The sequence below is a fragment of the Danaus plexippus genome, chromosome 4 (assembly GCF_018135715.1).
Source record: "Danaus plexippus chromosome 4, MEX_DaPlex, whole genome shotgun sequence".
Classification (NCBI taxonomy): Eukaryota; Metazoa; Arthropoda; class Insecta; order Lepidoptera; family Nymphalidae; genus Danaus; species Danaus plexippus.
Genome location: NC_083538.1, coordinates 4,623,489 through 4,639,976, shown reverse-complemented (window position 1 = coordinate 4,639,976; position 16,488 = coordinate 4,623,489). Strand labels below are relative to the sequence as shown.

Sequence of the window (16,488 nt, the reverse complement as noted above, 5' to 3'; positions counted from 1 at the left end):
ATAACGTTAACTCGGAATAACATTCTTAGAATTTGCTGATTATTATCGAGAGGTGAGATTACATGTCACATTATTGACGACGTGATACTGGGTTCAGAATATTTAATAATATATTGTTATAGTATGTACTAGCGATGGATAAAGCGTTTTCTCAGCTTTGGTTATGTTCGCCAAACATTTTTGTTGATAGTTAAATTTTTGGATTGAGACTAGTTTCAAGTGACATGAGTGTTCGTGATGAGATATCGCAAAAAGTTATACTTAGTTATTATTTAAACTGATTTACTTTATGTAACTAGCTGTGACCAAGAACAACAAAAAATATAATATTACTTTAAATAAAGATACAGTTTTGGATTTAAATAGTAACACAAAAACATTAACATTATAACATCGCTTTTATTCAACAATAGCTGCGGGAAATTTTCCTCATTGCCAGCCTCTGAATCTGGCTTTGATTTACTGACCTCCGAAACAATTCATTAAAAGCTCTTCCCGTAAATTAAAATGACAAACAGTTTGATTAACTTCTAATGTGAAAGTCGAGAAGTAAATCAACAGGCTGGCCACGCATGCGCATATATTGAAATTCCCACAAACATTTTAGTCCTCGTGTTTCACCCACGTTGGTTGGAAGTATCCCAAAAATCATAACACTCGAAGTACGGACGGATTCCGACGCGAATAACTATGAACTATTCTACACAAACTGTGCTCCTCATAATATGTGCACGTGCGTATGTTTTATAAATTTTATTTTGTAAGACCGCGTTCCGAAGTTAGCACCGCATATATAATATCATAATTTTGATATTGATATAAAGTACAATTATAATTGTTGGATTACATTTTATTAACATGTTTCTGCACTTAGAATTATTTAATTGGTTGATATTTAATTTTTTACTAGTATTTTCGATTATGTTATATATTTGTTTATTTATAACTTATTTTTGTAGCTGGATTTTGTTTATCATAAAGAAACGATTCTTTTAGCAAAACAATTTGCAAATGTGGTCTTGTTATTAAATTTATATGTATATATTATACATATGTATATACACAAATATGTATATGTATATATGACGAGTATGTAGAATGTATTATAATTTCTAAAGACTTCGTTATCGATCAATCTATGCAGAGGATTTTTTTTTATTTCTGTTTAAAATTCTAATACAATAAAACTAGATATACATTTCATTAAGGCAAATAAAAATTTAAAAGAGCTTCCAAGTGTGTCCAAACAAAATATATCATCATCATTTCCTCTCGTGTTTAGCTAAAATCATTAAATTGTAATACTTCCATTAAGGGTACCTACTCGCGTTCATCTCATCCATTATTTTGTACACCATAATAACAATCTATGGGTTCCAATTTTCGTAAAAGCAGGCTACTTTGTGCTTGTTTTGTGTAGCTGTGATGCATTATTCATGGCCGTTTGGAATATATCTCAGCAAAACAATGTATTTATCATAAGTTCATCATAATTTATGTATGGACCCTATTTTGATTGTGCAATTCGAACAAACGAAACGGAGGTACGCCCCTTAAAATATCACATCTAGGTTTTTTTGACGTGATGCTTTAAAAACATCATTTTTTCATTTGTTTTTTCAGTATAATTTACTTTCTTTTGTTTTATCTATTGCGTTTTTGTTTTGCATTAACTTTGTCACGTCCTTTAAATTGACATTCATTTGTTAATCACAATATCACAATGTCAATAATGAAAAAGTAAATATTATAAAAATTTTATACAGCTAGTAAAGGATCATTACAGTCGATGCGGGCTGTAAAATTATTGCGGCTGTGTTTAAAATATTGCCACAACTTCAATTTACACGGAAAACCTTTTGTGAAGATAAAACTGTTATTAATTTTCCGTTCAATTGACAAATTTTATCAAACAAGCTTAAATGCGATAGCTAATAGAATTGAAATCTGCACTTGTGTGGAGGCAGGACAATGAGTTTGTTGATTTAATTCCATCATGTGGGTAGCTATAAATATGTTGAAATTGTATAACTAGCGTTATACTAAGGGTTTGTCTGTTGCAGAATGTGTGGCTGTGAATATCCAAAAACTAACAGTACCGGCGCTGGTAGAAATAGGAGTGGAGTCTGTGGTTCTTGACTGCGAGTACAGCACTAACACGGTGTCAACTCCCGGCCTCGTGGTGAAGTGGTTCTTCAATGGATCTTCAGGACTAGTGTACCAATGGATACCACCACTGAGACCCCAAGTTATAGGTCTGCTGAAAGGCAAAGTCGATATGGATTTTAAAATATCCGGTGAGTGACTTGTTGGTTTGTTTGTTTACTTCAATAATTACTAAACTATTTATTATTGCTGCTTGAATAATAAATGATAATGGAACATCCACAAAACATCTTTCTGAATGAATAAAATTATTTCTATTCACATTCAACGTTCATTGATATCACATTTTTGTACACAACTTATTATATATTAAAATAGGGAATAAGGGGAAGGAATTATTTTCTACGTTTCCAAGATTCGTATAACCCAAGATTATAAGCAATTATGTCAAGAACATTATTCTCATATCATATATATAAAAATCTCAGTTGAAAAACCGGTCTATATTATATTTATATATACTAACTGCTTCCTGCAGCTTTGTGTAGTTACTAAGTCATTATGGCTAGCTCAGATAACAAGCATATAATTACATGTTTATATGTTATTAAAAATAAAAATCTTAATGAAAACGTATGAAGTAGTTTTTGTGTTTACTAATAACAAACATACACACACATAATTTGAATTATACGTTTATTTAACTTTATTCATTCATAATAACGTTACATACATTTTCTAGTTTAGTTTAAGAATATGTAAGAAATTTTTTATGCTGGGAGCGGTTTTTTAATTAGAGCATACTTTATTCCTCTACAAAAATATTATAAGTTTTTTCATTTTGTTTGATACTCGAGAACATATAATAGATTAATTTATTTCAGAACGTTTACAGTTAGTTATCCGACTTTTCGAGATATTCTCAAAATTGTCTCCCGTTTTGGCATTATTTTCTTGATTTTGGTAAGATTCTTCAAGTGCCCTATTTTTCGATTTAAGAGCTTGAGAAAATTAACAATTTGATTTTCTTAGATACTTGCTGCAACGCATATTAATTATCAGTTAGTTTGAAATTAAGAAATAAAATGAACGTTTTCTGTTAGTATTTGATTTTCATTCTTCTATTCATTAGTCATTAGGACAACAAAACACTTGAAAATGTACTGCATGTACAGAATGTCCATATGCGGTAGTTATTCACCAACATAAAACAAAGAAATAAAAACACGTGACGTCTTGATTTGGTACGCCAGCTACATATGGATTCAGAATGACATCGTATGTAGGTAAACTAAGGCAGCCTATTCTAGGTTATACTCTCATTTTCTATTATGTACGCTAGGTAGGTTTTGGTCGATTTTAAACAACCTTCCATTTATTCTTTGAAGTGAGCGTATGCAAGGGCGAAGCAAATTTCGACGCCTTCGCTAGCAGCAAAGTTAATTATATCATTTTAGTCTTTAAGCTTCTTTGAAGCATTAAAATTACGGCTATTATCACAGCGTAATTTATACTAAGCGGTGGCTTCTAAGGTATAAAATGTTTTAGCGTACTTTCAAAATATGTACTTTGTTTTTTAAAATTACATAGTGTGATTTAATTAAAGTTAATTTTAAAACTTTATTGATTGCTCCAAAGCATTTCATTTAGATCATTATTAATATATTAAAGTACCAATGTTCAATAAATTTAGTCAGTGACATAAATAATCTAACATCGTTCCGATTGTAAATTAAAAGAAAAATCGTTTACACCAATTGTTTATTTCACATTAACATTTTTTAAGAATTAAAAGTTAAACTCAATTAACATGCTGATAATGAATGTGTACGTGGATATGGAACAATGAAGTAAATTAACATAATATCATTAACCCCTGCTTAAAGTCAAAAGTGTACTCTAGCAAAGAGAGTAGAAAGAAATATGACGCTTATTATTAAGAAAGTGATTTTTGCAGTTAAAATTCTTCTTCACTGTAATCAACTTTTCATGACTTCATCTTTGAATGGAAAATTCTATGATTTTCTCTAGAACTTCATAGAATTTTCCATTCAAAGACTAAGGACAGAGTTATCTTAAGAGGTAAATAAATTGAAATAAAAATTTAATTTACGTGAAATAGAAGTTAGATAAAAAGTTTTTCTGAGAACGAGCATTACACAGATCCGTTTATATCTTTGATATAATTAAAAACAGCAATATTTTGAACTCAATTCCGTTCTCATTTAAGCGGAGCTGAATTTTCCACAAATTATATTTTAAGCCCTCGAACATTTGATATTGAAACCTCAAAATATAATGTTGATCACATTCAGAATCAATTTCAGACGAGCCCTTACAAGCGTACCGCGCTATCAAGATACTGAAACCCACGACTGATCTAAGCGGGAACTACACTTGTGTTGTATCAACCTTCATAGAAGAAGACCGTCAGACAAGATCTATGCTTGTATACAGTAAGCATTTTGCCTTGTTATCGAAAAATAGAATATAAATATTTATATTCTATTTGTCGTTTATGAATTAATACTCAATATTTATGGTGACATAACGTCACGTGTATGATCGGAACGGGCAAAGATGTAACATTTTTCATCTCTTTATATTATTGTATATAATAAAACCATTTTGATAAATTTTTTATTCTTCGAAAGAAAATCTCATTTACCTTTTACTTCTAAATAACAATAAAAAGTCCTTTAGAAAAAAAATATTCATAATACTTATATCTTGTGTTTGGGATAACAGGTAATAGAGATTTCAGAATAATATATTGTGTACTCTACGGCGGATCAGATGTTGAATTAGATTTGATTTGTTATTTTTAGATTATAATCTTTGAATAGTATTTGGTGTCCAAGAATAATCTTGATTTTCTTATTTCATGTATTCGTTTATTTTTTGGTAATTCATAAAGTTTTTGTTATATTTGATTATATATTTATTGATCTGACTTACTGATCATATATTGAGTGCTGATTTTTGGACTCAATGTTTCTGATATTTCCCGTCTGACTTTTCAGTCATATGTGAAATATGAGGTCCTCTTTAAGTAGTTATTATTCCGAATACTAATCTCATTCTATTGTAAGGACGCGTATTTTATAACAAATTATAAGTTATCACTACATATAATTATCAATTCCAGTGTTTGTCTTTCCTATTTCTAAAGCGAATCAATTCTCAGTTTGTCACGCTCATATATTTTTAAAACAATTATTTAATTATTTTATTTTACATACAACATATATATATTTTTTAATCTTTTATATGTAAATCGACTTAATTACGACTTATGATTTCTTTAAGGTCCGGGTAGAAATTTTGATTTTGTTCAAGAGAAGAAGTATGTGTTTCTAGTAACTTTGATATGCACGATGGAAGATGTTTACCCGAAGCCGGAAGTAGTGATAACAGCTCAGGGGTGAGTTTACCCTACACCCCAGTTCCGAACAAAAACAATATCGTGACCTTCACTATCATTATATTTTTATTAACTGGTATATGTTTCCTTATACCTAATATACAGCACTTGATAAGTTCTGAATGAAAAAACTAATTCTTATATCTCCTGTATATATTGTTGCGAGAAAATTGTGTTTTGTAATTAAACATGTATCATGGTAGAATGCTTAAAAAGTCAACTACCAACTATAGCGAGTTTTATAAAGATTTGTATGAAACTAAGTTGCATGTTTCATTTCAATTATATTATTTAATAATATTCCCGGAAAGAATCTACATTGATAAAAAGCGATTGAAATCTTTCAATCAGTTTAAAGAAGTGGTTGAGAACGCTCTTATTTCATTTCGTCTCAGACAGCCGGATATTCGTATTTTGTTGGTAATTTCTTGATATATACATTATGCATAAATATTTCTGATACAGTACAGTAAATTTTCATATTGTTCTACAGGAATCGTTTTTATTAAATAAAACTAAAGTTGAATCTTTCTTTCCGAATATTAGGATACCTTTAAAGCAATCTGTGTCGGAAATGAAAATGGACTCATGGGGGCTGTACACGGTGACCGTGAAGACAGTAGTCCACGACGATGACGTCACCACACCTTACCAAGAATACGTGTGTACTTTAAGTATACCTTCAGCAAATTATACAATCTCTAAAACAACTGTCTACTATCCAGGTACGGTAAACAAATATAAACAATATTTAGTATCGAATATCTTAAAAGTTATATAATATATTTTATGTTCCTGTTAGGTCTGATGCCAACGACTTACATAGCAGCCTATGAAATTCAGAAGCCTCAAGAACGTCAAGCCAATGGTATGGCAACATTAATCAACTCTAACATATACTTAAAATAACCTTTCAAATAATAATAAACTCAAAGAGATCACTATTAAAATATAGTCATTAGTTTTATAAAGTTGATATCGAATTCTAATATTTAAGATAGTTAGATGGTTAGATAGTTTCCATAACAACCACAATTAAGGAAGTTCCCTGGATAGTTTTACGACTTGAAATAAAACTTTTAAGGAAAATATTTCATGTAATAAACGGAATGTCCGAACAAGATTTATAATAAAAAAAATCCAAACAATTTTATAGTGAATCTATATATTTTTTTTATCATATTAATTCTTGCATTATATTTTTAACAGGTATTGTTGGTTTATCGAGAAGCTTACATCAGTTCCTAGCCGTGATTATAATTATTTACATGTAATGTATTAATTTTTTTAAATGTTTTGACACTTTTATGCGTAAATATATATACAGATATAACCTGACCATTTAATATATAATATAAAAGGGTATAAAGTGACTCTCATCCGTAAAATGTTTGTAAAACTTTATTTAATGTAATAGCAAGTAGGAAATAAAGTAATTTGAAGTCACCAGACCATGACTATGTCTCGTCCGCAATAACAAATATATTAACCTTATTTTCTTGATTCGCTGATCCGGTGGGAATTCGCTAGGTTCTTTTATCTGTCCGTCTACAATCTTTAAATTTACCTTTAGTACGAGATTCGGTCTTTTACTTAAAAACTAACCGTTGCAGTGTGAGAAACATTCATAATTTAACCGAGATACAACTGAAATGTTTGGTTTAAGGTTGTCAGCACAAAATCGTACTAAGGGTACTGAAAAATCACATAAAATGAAAAGAGTAATAGTAATAGGTTATATATATAACCTATTACATTATATATATATATTGCCTTTCATTTCAAGTGGGTTACGTAAGTTTTACAAACTCTTATAAGAGAACTAAGTCGGATACTTTAGAAGTTATTGTTAACTTTAAACTCATACTTAACATCCTCCATATCTAAATTTACCGGAATTTTATACTTTTTATATGTTTTATAAGACGATTTGTTAATAATATACAATAAAATACAGGCTATTGTTATGTAGCGACGCTTGTTAAGTCTTTTATATTCTGTTACTTTGATAATGTTGTTTAATTTGTTTGTACAAATAGCGAAAGTCGAAATTAATTATAAATTCGTAATAACTCAATGTTAGCATTACAAAACAGGAGATAATATTATATCAAAACCAATAAACAATACGTACACGAGCTTAATAGAGCCTAAATGTTTTAGCTGTTTTATTATGTTGTTATTATGTTGAATTATTTAATATATTATAATTCTCGTAGCCTATTATGTTATAGCCAAAAAAGTTCTCAAGCAACAGAACACGTTGTGAACATTCCTATTAATTAAGCTGTAATAATTTTAAGTGGTAAATAAATAAAAATGTTTATAATAGCATACATGTTATAATTATAATTGTTTATAAAACTCTTTATGCCATAAATTTTAATTAAAAAAAAAACGATATCACATGATAAAGTGCACTTTATTAATTACGGTTGGTACTTAAAAGTTTAATCAAACCGTATAGTATTTAGCGATCGTAGCTTTATTAAGTTTTTAATAAAGCTGTGAGCTTTAATGAAGACGTTTTACAACGGGCTTTATAATAGTTACAAAATTTATAAAACATTATCTTCTTGCTGCAGCTTCCAGCGAGCTGGGTTCTTGTTTGATTAAAAATAGAATTCAAATGTGTTACGAGAAGTTTATGAAACTGTCTCTTTAAAATAGACAGTCCAGTCTGTTAATAAACAGAGACGAATTTAAATATTTTAAGCATAAATTTTAAATCGACTGCTTTTATTGCATATAAACCTTATTATTATATTTATTAATATCAATTAACGTACTTTATCTCGTAGATTGAAACATACTTTACTAGAGGTAACATATTATAACAAAGTTGCGAAGTTAGTGAGGGTTCCACATAACCGTCAGCACTGCTTCCGACATTTCCTGCTTTTCAAAACGAGTTCTGTACAAGTATCTTTGCTGATAAGTTCCTAATTGCACTTCGGTCTACGGAAATGGGGAGAATGGGCCAAAACGGGAAACGATGGAGGACACGTACCCGTACGTGATCTGAAATGTTGCAGATTGAGAGAATGGATACCAAAGGCCCCAAGTTGAAACAAAATAAACTCAAAACTAACTTGAACTTTAGAATTTTCTATCGCCTGCATATAAAGGATAGTTTGCGTTTGGAAAGTTCCTGGATCGTATGATATTGCGAATCTTACAGACTTTTAATGATTTCGATGAAACTATTTACATTCTAGACAAGATTTATCCTATTTCGAAAAATAGTGATGCCCATATTAAAAACATCGATTGACTATTTAAATATACATTAATTAAAATCAACACTATGTTAAAACGCTTCCTACTCAATGAATCCATTTTTAATGAATGTGACAAAAATTTTCATTAAATAATAATAAAATTTTGATAATCACAAAATGTGATACTTTAGAAAATTATTCGAACGCAACCTGCGTCTTTGAAATTCTAAAATTTACTCAGACGTGTATAAAGGAAACCGCTTTGCAGAACTTGCTTTGTAACTAGAACTCTCTTAGACTACCATTTGCCAAAACTTCAATGCTAAAGGAAAACGGTTTCAGTTCTTAACTACCATATAATCCATTAAGGCTACTCACTTCATTTATGCATTGGCTTAGAATCAACAAGCATACAGTATCTTTTTAGATTTCCTCGCATATTACAGAAATGACAGTTGTTATTTTTTGGATCAATAAAATTTATTATAAACCTGTTTAATTTTAATTTATTAGTACACAGAGCATTATATTAAATGTGATGTGATTCCATTATAAGTAATTTTGTGAGTTTAAGAAGAAAAAAAAAAACCGGAAAAAGGAAGGAACCTTACGTTTTGCAACTTAACATAGCCTCCGACTCCAATTTCCATTTAATCTTGTTTCTATCTTTCAACTTGACTTATTATGCAGACGGTTTTTTTTTCTTATTTTATTTCTTTAAACATCTTCTTTTATAACTATTTTATAGCACAGAATTACAGTTAAACAAATTTTTTATACAATTTTTGTTTTTGAACTAAAAATTCTCGACATATGTAACCTAATGAGATCTAAGATTTTCGCGAGTATTCATTTAAATGAAACTAGTGTTATTCGGATTTACTACGCGGATTTTATTATTTAAAAACTACACAATCCCGACGTTTCGGTTACTTTGCAGCAACCGTGATCACGGGCAGACGAGGTGAATGTAACCTTAGCATATTTTTATAAGTGAGGTATTTTGAAGACGAACTATCGATTAATTTTACTTTATTATACTTAAATTAGTTTCAGTGTCTTCAGCTTCAATGTACTGTATGAGCTTTAAACTATCGAGATAAAACTAACGATGTTCTTAACATATGAAAATTGAAACAATATCTTATACATTATTCTAACAATTCGTAATTAAATCATTCCCTTAATACTATTCATACTAGAATGGATTATAAGTCGTTTTTTTTTATCACATCTTTGTTATTTTTTGTCGCTAACCCTAAGGCTTATTAATCCTGACCTCTAGCTGCTTTTGTAATATAAGTGAGTGTATGTGGTTCTAAATGAATTGAAATTAAAAAGCATGGCAAATCTCTTTTCTCGTAGGCTATACACTCGACTTTGCATTGATTTTAAAGAACTAAAATACCAATACGATATACCAAAAAATCCCCATTGTAAGTCTCATCCTATAGAATTAAGAAATACAAAATGATATTCATCTTTGAAAAGTATATGCGTATATACTTTTTGGATCTTTTCAAAAAGTATGTTATGTAATGAAAAAATGATTAATTTTTTTTTACTGAAAACACTTTTTAACTACCGCTATAATAGTTCTAACAAGGCTTTATAAAATATTGACATTCTATGCGTGGCATGTAAAATTTTCCCGTACCTTTGAAATGTACGTACCTTTTGTTAAAAAGTCCCGACCGTTGAACAACACGCCAATTTAGGACGAATTCTGATGTTTTCAAAAATATTATATGTGCGAATTTTTTTGTAGTTTTACACATTTAGACGAATATATAAATCGAAGTGACCGACAAACATTAATAACAATCAATGTACGTACTATAATCATGCAAAATAAAACGTTCAAATAATTGATGAGATTAATAATTAATATTGTAGTTTAAAATTGACAATCAACGGTAATGCTAGTTAATTACAGTCAGACAAACGCGACCGCATGCGAACGGAGGATGCGAGGGTGAGATAATATTTTACGTTGTACCACAGGTCACTTTCTGCTTGAGGTATTTTAATGTGTTAAAGTCTTACAGAATTATATATTCATTTGCAACTGGAAAATTACTTGGTTGGGAAAATTAAGGGATGGGTAAATTTATAACTTTTACATTACTTCTTATTTAATACACGATAATAAATATCAAGAGATTGTTAAGTGCAGTTATTAAGACTGCTGAACCTTTAAAGCGCTTTGTACGTAGGTTAATTGGCATAATTATAATTTTAGTTCAGACCGAATTTTGTTTAAACCTACAAAGGTATATCTACTTTTGCTTGACATTCATCATATATTAATTAAGTTATTCATTGATTTCTTATAAATAAAACACTTCGTATTCAGTATAATAATAATTTATCGGTATCAAATAAAAACAGTTTGCAATTATTTTTGCACTGCTTATTATACAAGCACATTATGTACACAATAATTATTTTATTTACTTAGAGGAAAAGGTCTTCTGTACCCTGTGCTAGTTGAAAAATTGTATTACAGGGCACAAGTCCAAAATGTTGCTATTACGTATGTATTACGTAAAGCACTAACTATATATTGTTTGACTCAACTTTCATTCAATTCAATTCATATAATTTAAATATAAAAAGTATTTGTATGTTTGTCGTTTGAGTGCGTTATATGTATTCTTTATATAAAAATATTTTTTTTTAATTTACGATTTTATCCAGTACCAGTATGACAATCATAAGAAGCCTGACCAATACTATAGTTCATTTACGAATAGAAGAAATAATATCAAAAAAATATAATATTCTTTTAAGTAAGCGATTAAATGCAACTAAGTGTATGCTCAAAATTAACAAACTAGAGATTTAAACAATCGTAATCAGAAGGTCTGTTTGTTTATCGCTGATATTGTTTTATACTTATTTATAAGATCGCAGCGAAATAAAAATAATAATTAAATTTTATTATAAAAAAAAAAACATTAATTCTCATTTAATAATTAATTATACTGGCATTCGTGTAACACTTAATAGAATTATTATAGATCAAAAACGCCTTACATCATTTTGAAATACAGCTTACATATTTACACTGCTTCACCAATTTAACCAAACATAAGCAAGAACTGCAAGGAAAGTGAGTTTTAAAAGAAAAAACCACATCGAAATAGGTCCATCCGTTTGAGAGCTACGATGTAACACACAGAATCGACGTCAAACTTCTGACACTATCTTTTTGCGTTGTTTATAATGATTATGGATGCCAATATAAAACATATCCATATCTACATGTCCAAGGTAATGTGGATGGTTCTTCAAATCCTAGACTATTCTACAGATTTATGGGCAAACTGTGTGCATTAGCTACACATCATCGTAGTCAGTTTGACTGAGGCAATGAATTTTCATTGACTAAAGAGTATCAGAGATATTAGATCCTATTAGATGATAAAAAGTTGGCCGAATTTTATGTATGTAATATATATACGAATAAATTCTCTATTTTTATCACATTTATTTGTTCCTTCTTCCCACGCTGATCGTTGGTCTTATAAAAGGTTTTCGCAAAATACGAGGAATGAGGATAGACAAAATATGTCATATGTCACATTGATCGCCGACCGGTTAACAAATTAAAAGCCTTATTTGGTTTAGGACATTTTAGTCGGTACACACACATGCTACAAGATATCCAACAATAAGTTTATGCATGCATATCTTCTATTATATCATTTTAACATGAGATAATCATTCGTATAATTACATTTTTATTGTTGAAGGTGCCTCTGCTATTTTAAACATTAGAAAAGCGATATTATGGAAGTATCAGGCTTCGTTCCTGATCGTATCAATTAATTTTTCATACTTGTTGTAAGATCAGTTAATAGTAGTCGAACTGTAATTGTTTAGGAATGAGGTTTAACAATGGTTTATGACCTAAAGGTAGCGAGGTGAAGAGTAACTAAAACTCCATGTCATTTCCAACAAAACCAAATCTTTTATCTCTTTGATCGAAGTTCCTTTAATTATTAGATAGATTTAATTTCATCTTATTATGATAGATCTGATGTTTTATTATAAAAGAGAAATCTTTTAGAACTCCATCGTGAAAAGGTATTTAGAATGTCAGCTCCGCATAGTATAGTACAAAGATTTCCTCATACAACGATAGAAATATCCATGAAAAACTTATGCTAATAATATTAGATAGTACGGAAAACAGAAGATTTTGTCCGCTCTGATTTTATGGTAGCGACATCTATGTTTTGAGCTTAAAGCTAGTTTGTTTTATACCTGTCTAGGGATATTTCATTAAGTTACACCTTTCAGATTTAATAATAATTCGTTACATGTAACTCAACTAGATGGCGGTATTCAAAAGTGGGAAGTTACAAAAATTACAGGCAACAACTTATTACTAAACCAAAGCTTACTAGACTTGTTTCTAAAGAGCGCTTTTAATTTATTTTTAACAAAGTATAATTATTTTAACAAATTTCCCGAAAATGGTATGAATTTTTTTATACCAAACACTTAAATCGTGCTTTTAAAAGAGTAAGTACACAGTTGTCGGCGGTTTGCTCTTAGTGGACCTTTATTCTGAACATGTGGCAAATTCAATTTATATTTTGGGTTGCACTTGACGTTGTACAGGCGTTTTGTTTTCATCGAATTAAAAATTACTCGTATTTTTATTTTCATTTTGTCAAACCTTTTGAATTTAGCTTAGTTGTACATTTATAATAAACGATGGAATATTTTGTGCTACATAAGTAAGAAACTTGTTTTCATTTTGTACCGTTAAAGTGAACCCACTAACCTACAGACATAATCACTTTCACATAGATAAATACTCGTATTAAGATAATTCTTTTATAATATGTTAATTAATGACTTGAGCTGCTTTGGATGAATATATGTTATTAATTTTATGTCAATGAAATTGAAATTTGAAAATTTAAAAGAGGATACATAAGTAACCTAGAGGCAGAAAGTTGTTAGTGCATATAAGTAACTTAAACTCCTGCCTTATGTAGCGCAGTTTGGTTGACCCGTGGCATTCAATTATAGATTTTATATAAAAAAATTAATCTATTTTTCCAGTTATGTTACGGTTCAAGTTTATTTTTTTCTTCGTCAAAATAAATATGAGGTTTTTATAGATTTAATAACAAAATCTTAGTATTTTTTTGACCGTCTCTATATTTCGTAGTATACATACGTCAGAACATGAACGAATGAAATGAAAATTTTGATGGATTTATTAATATAACTGTTAGGAGAATGAAAATCAATCTGGAAGGTCGCCAGACGAACGGTAAACTATTTATACGTTATTCTGCATACTTAATGTACCTACATATATTTTGGCCCCCGAGAAAACACAGGACCGTTTCACGTTTAGCCTCTCCTGAGACGCAACCTTTGAATTTATTGCTTCACTGTTTGTGTACATCAGATCTCAGGTGTTTTTGTTTTTACGTACCGCCATTGATTTTTGTTTTGTAGTTTTGTATATATTCGTAGGTTTGTAAGTTCATTAAATAATTATTACATTTAGGAAAATTTACTCATATATATTAACATTAGGTACCAAAAAATTGCCTTCAATTCATATATGTTGAATAAACCATTTACTGCGTATTGTATATTAATTTATATCACACCTAACATAGTCCATGTAGAACAATATCTTTGATGGATTGCTTACGTTCCCTAAACATAAAAAAATAACCCAAACTGCACAGTGAGTGCTCATTTAATGTTATGAGTTTATGTTTCAGCATTCTTGAATCAGCAATAAAGTGTGAGCAGAGTTACTTTGAACTGGCAAATATGTGAATTAAAATTATAATTTCATAATCTGGCTACATTTGTTTTATATTTATAATTCCTTATTAAAATTTACATTGACATTTAACTAAAAAAACACTCAAACATTTTCATGAGATTGTAATGTTTAATTTTTTTTGGTAGCTCATGTTATTACTATTAATAGTAGGTACTAGTTAAAACAAATTATATTTTAATTAAAGCGAGTGAAAAATATCTCCGCTCTCGTGATTTTAAAGTTATTAAGAATAATTAGATTAAGTGAGGAGACTATATAAATTATAATTTTTACAATTTTGTGTCACGAAAAATACTTAATAAACGCCGACTGACGTCGATCGATTACCCTCACTTTAACAGGTTCAACGATTATATCACAAGGAATAAAATTCTATGTAATAAATTAGAGCACAATAATAGTAAAAACTAGAGATAAATAGCATTAAATTATTACAATTAATTTCGTCCTTAAACACAATTATTATAAGTACTTACATTCTCCTTACTTTAAGATATAATCAAAAAAAACAAATGAGAAATCTATTTAATATTTTTTATAATACAGGGGAAATGTGTACTGTTTTATTTAACGACCCGCTTACTAGCTACTGACATAAATATAAATAATTCCAATATCAATTCTTTTAGCTTCAACAAAAAATTTAAGCAAAGACTTTATCTATTATATTTAAAGGCTATATATATGAATATATGTCAATCCAATCTATAAAATAGGACATCATTGTTACTTTTAGTAAATCCGCATACCAAAAATATATTTCGTTTTCGTAGACGGAATGTAACGGACGATTCAAATATTTCTTAAGATGCGGAAACTGTCCGAAAAAAAAAAACACGCTCTTAACAATAAAACCTTGTTTACACTCCAGGTGAAAATGAAATTAAAAATATAATTTTATGTCCCCATAAACATGCTCACAGCCATCCTTGCTAGTTTCAATTATAGCTAATTGTCGTCAACCCTTTAATATAAAACCTTTAGCATGTTATAAAATTATGGAGACTGAGCCGTTAAGATATTGTAAAGTATGCATTTTAATCAAAATTGTTTTACCTTAAAACGTTGTTAACGATTAAGGATAATAATAATTAACGATATCTCGAAAGATAATGTTGTATTCTTTAAGAACTTTATTTTAAACTTCATCCTATAATAAGAGATATTTATTGTAGGAATATTTAGGAAGCCGTAACTTCCTCTGTTATCAAGTTAAATGTATTAAAATTGGATATCGAACGAGATGGTTCCGTATAAAAGTAAACAAGTGATATCACACCTACGTAGATTTAAATGTGTATGATTAAGATCTAAATATATTTCCGGACGGACAGTTTAAGAGGTGATGTTAGCCTCACACTACAACCGTTACAATTATTTATACTTGAAGTATATGAAGTTGAAGAAGCTGCGAGTATGTTATTTACCAAACTGCATACCACATTCAGCATAAAAAAATGATTCAAAATACTTAAAACAAAAATGTGTGGATGTTATGAAAATAAATTTTATAATAGTGTCCTTTTTCAATAAGCTTTCACACAAAAAAACTTTTCATACAATATAATATTAAAGCAAACAACATTTAGTGGAAGAAGTCGACTTGAAAAGTTAGTAATTTTTTCGCTCGTATAACCTGTACGCGATATTCGCAATTAACGTTCTGTAATCATTGTTTTTTATAAATACATTCAAATAATAAACTAGTACACAATAGATTTTATATTTAAAATATTAAAAGTGTGTCATGTTATATTCAACACGAAGGCTGTATACATAAAGGTAGTGTTGAGCATAAATATAAGGTTCTATACGATAAATATTTAAAACATCGCAGGTCACAGGTCAAAGGTTAGAATCTTTATAAAATGAAACTTAGTAAAAGTTCTGAATAGAAAAACATACTA

General features: G+C 29.2%; 1 protein-coding gene across 1 annotated transcript; it reads left to right on the top strand.

The window, feature by feature from the left end:
• The first annotated feature begins 597 nt into the window (after positions 1-597).
• Positions 598-7,859, top strand: LOC116768834 (uncharacterized). The gene is made up of 7 exons (XM_032659677.2): positions 598-733; positions 2,064-2,297; positions 4,434-4,562; positions 5,416-5,530; positions 6,077-6,255; positions 6,333-6,398; positions 6,740-7,859. Exons 1-7 carry the CDS (start codon positions 691-693, stop codon positions 6,802-6,804), a joined length of 831 nt encoding a protein of 276 aa, XP_032515568.2. The 5' UTR covers positions 598-690; the 3' UTR covers positions 6,805-7,859.
• The last annotated feature ends 8,629 nt before the right edge of the window (positions 7,860-16,488 follow it).

What these genes read in the sequence shown, in the direction of transcription:
- LOC116768834 (XM_032659677.2), top strand. Translation starts at nt 691, where the DNA reads ATGAACTATTCTACACAAACTGTGCTCCTCATAATATGTGCAC. An exon ending in AAGATCTATGCTTGTATACA is followed by an intron (nt 4,563 to 5,415) that starts GTAAGCATTTTG and finishes GATTTCTTTAAG; the next exon opens with GTCCGGGTAGAAATTTTGAT. An exon ending in GTAGTGATAACAGCTCAGGG is followed by an intron (nt 5,531 to 6,076) that starts GTGAGTTTACCC and finishes TCCGAATATTAG; the next exon opens with GATACCTTTAAAGCAATCTG.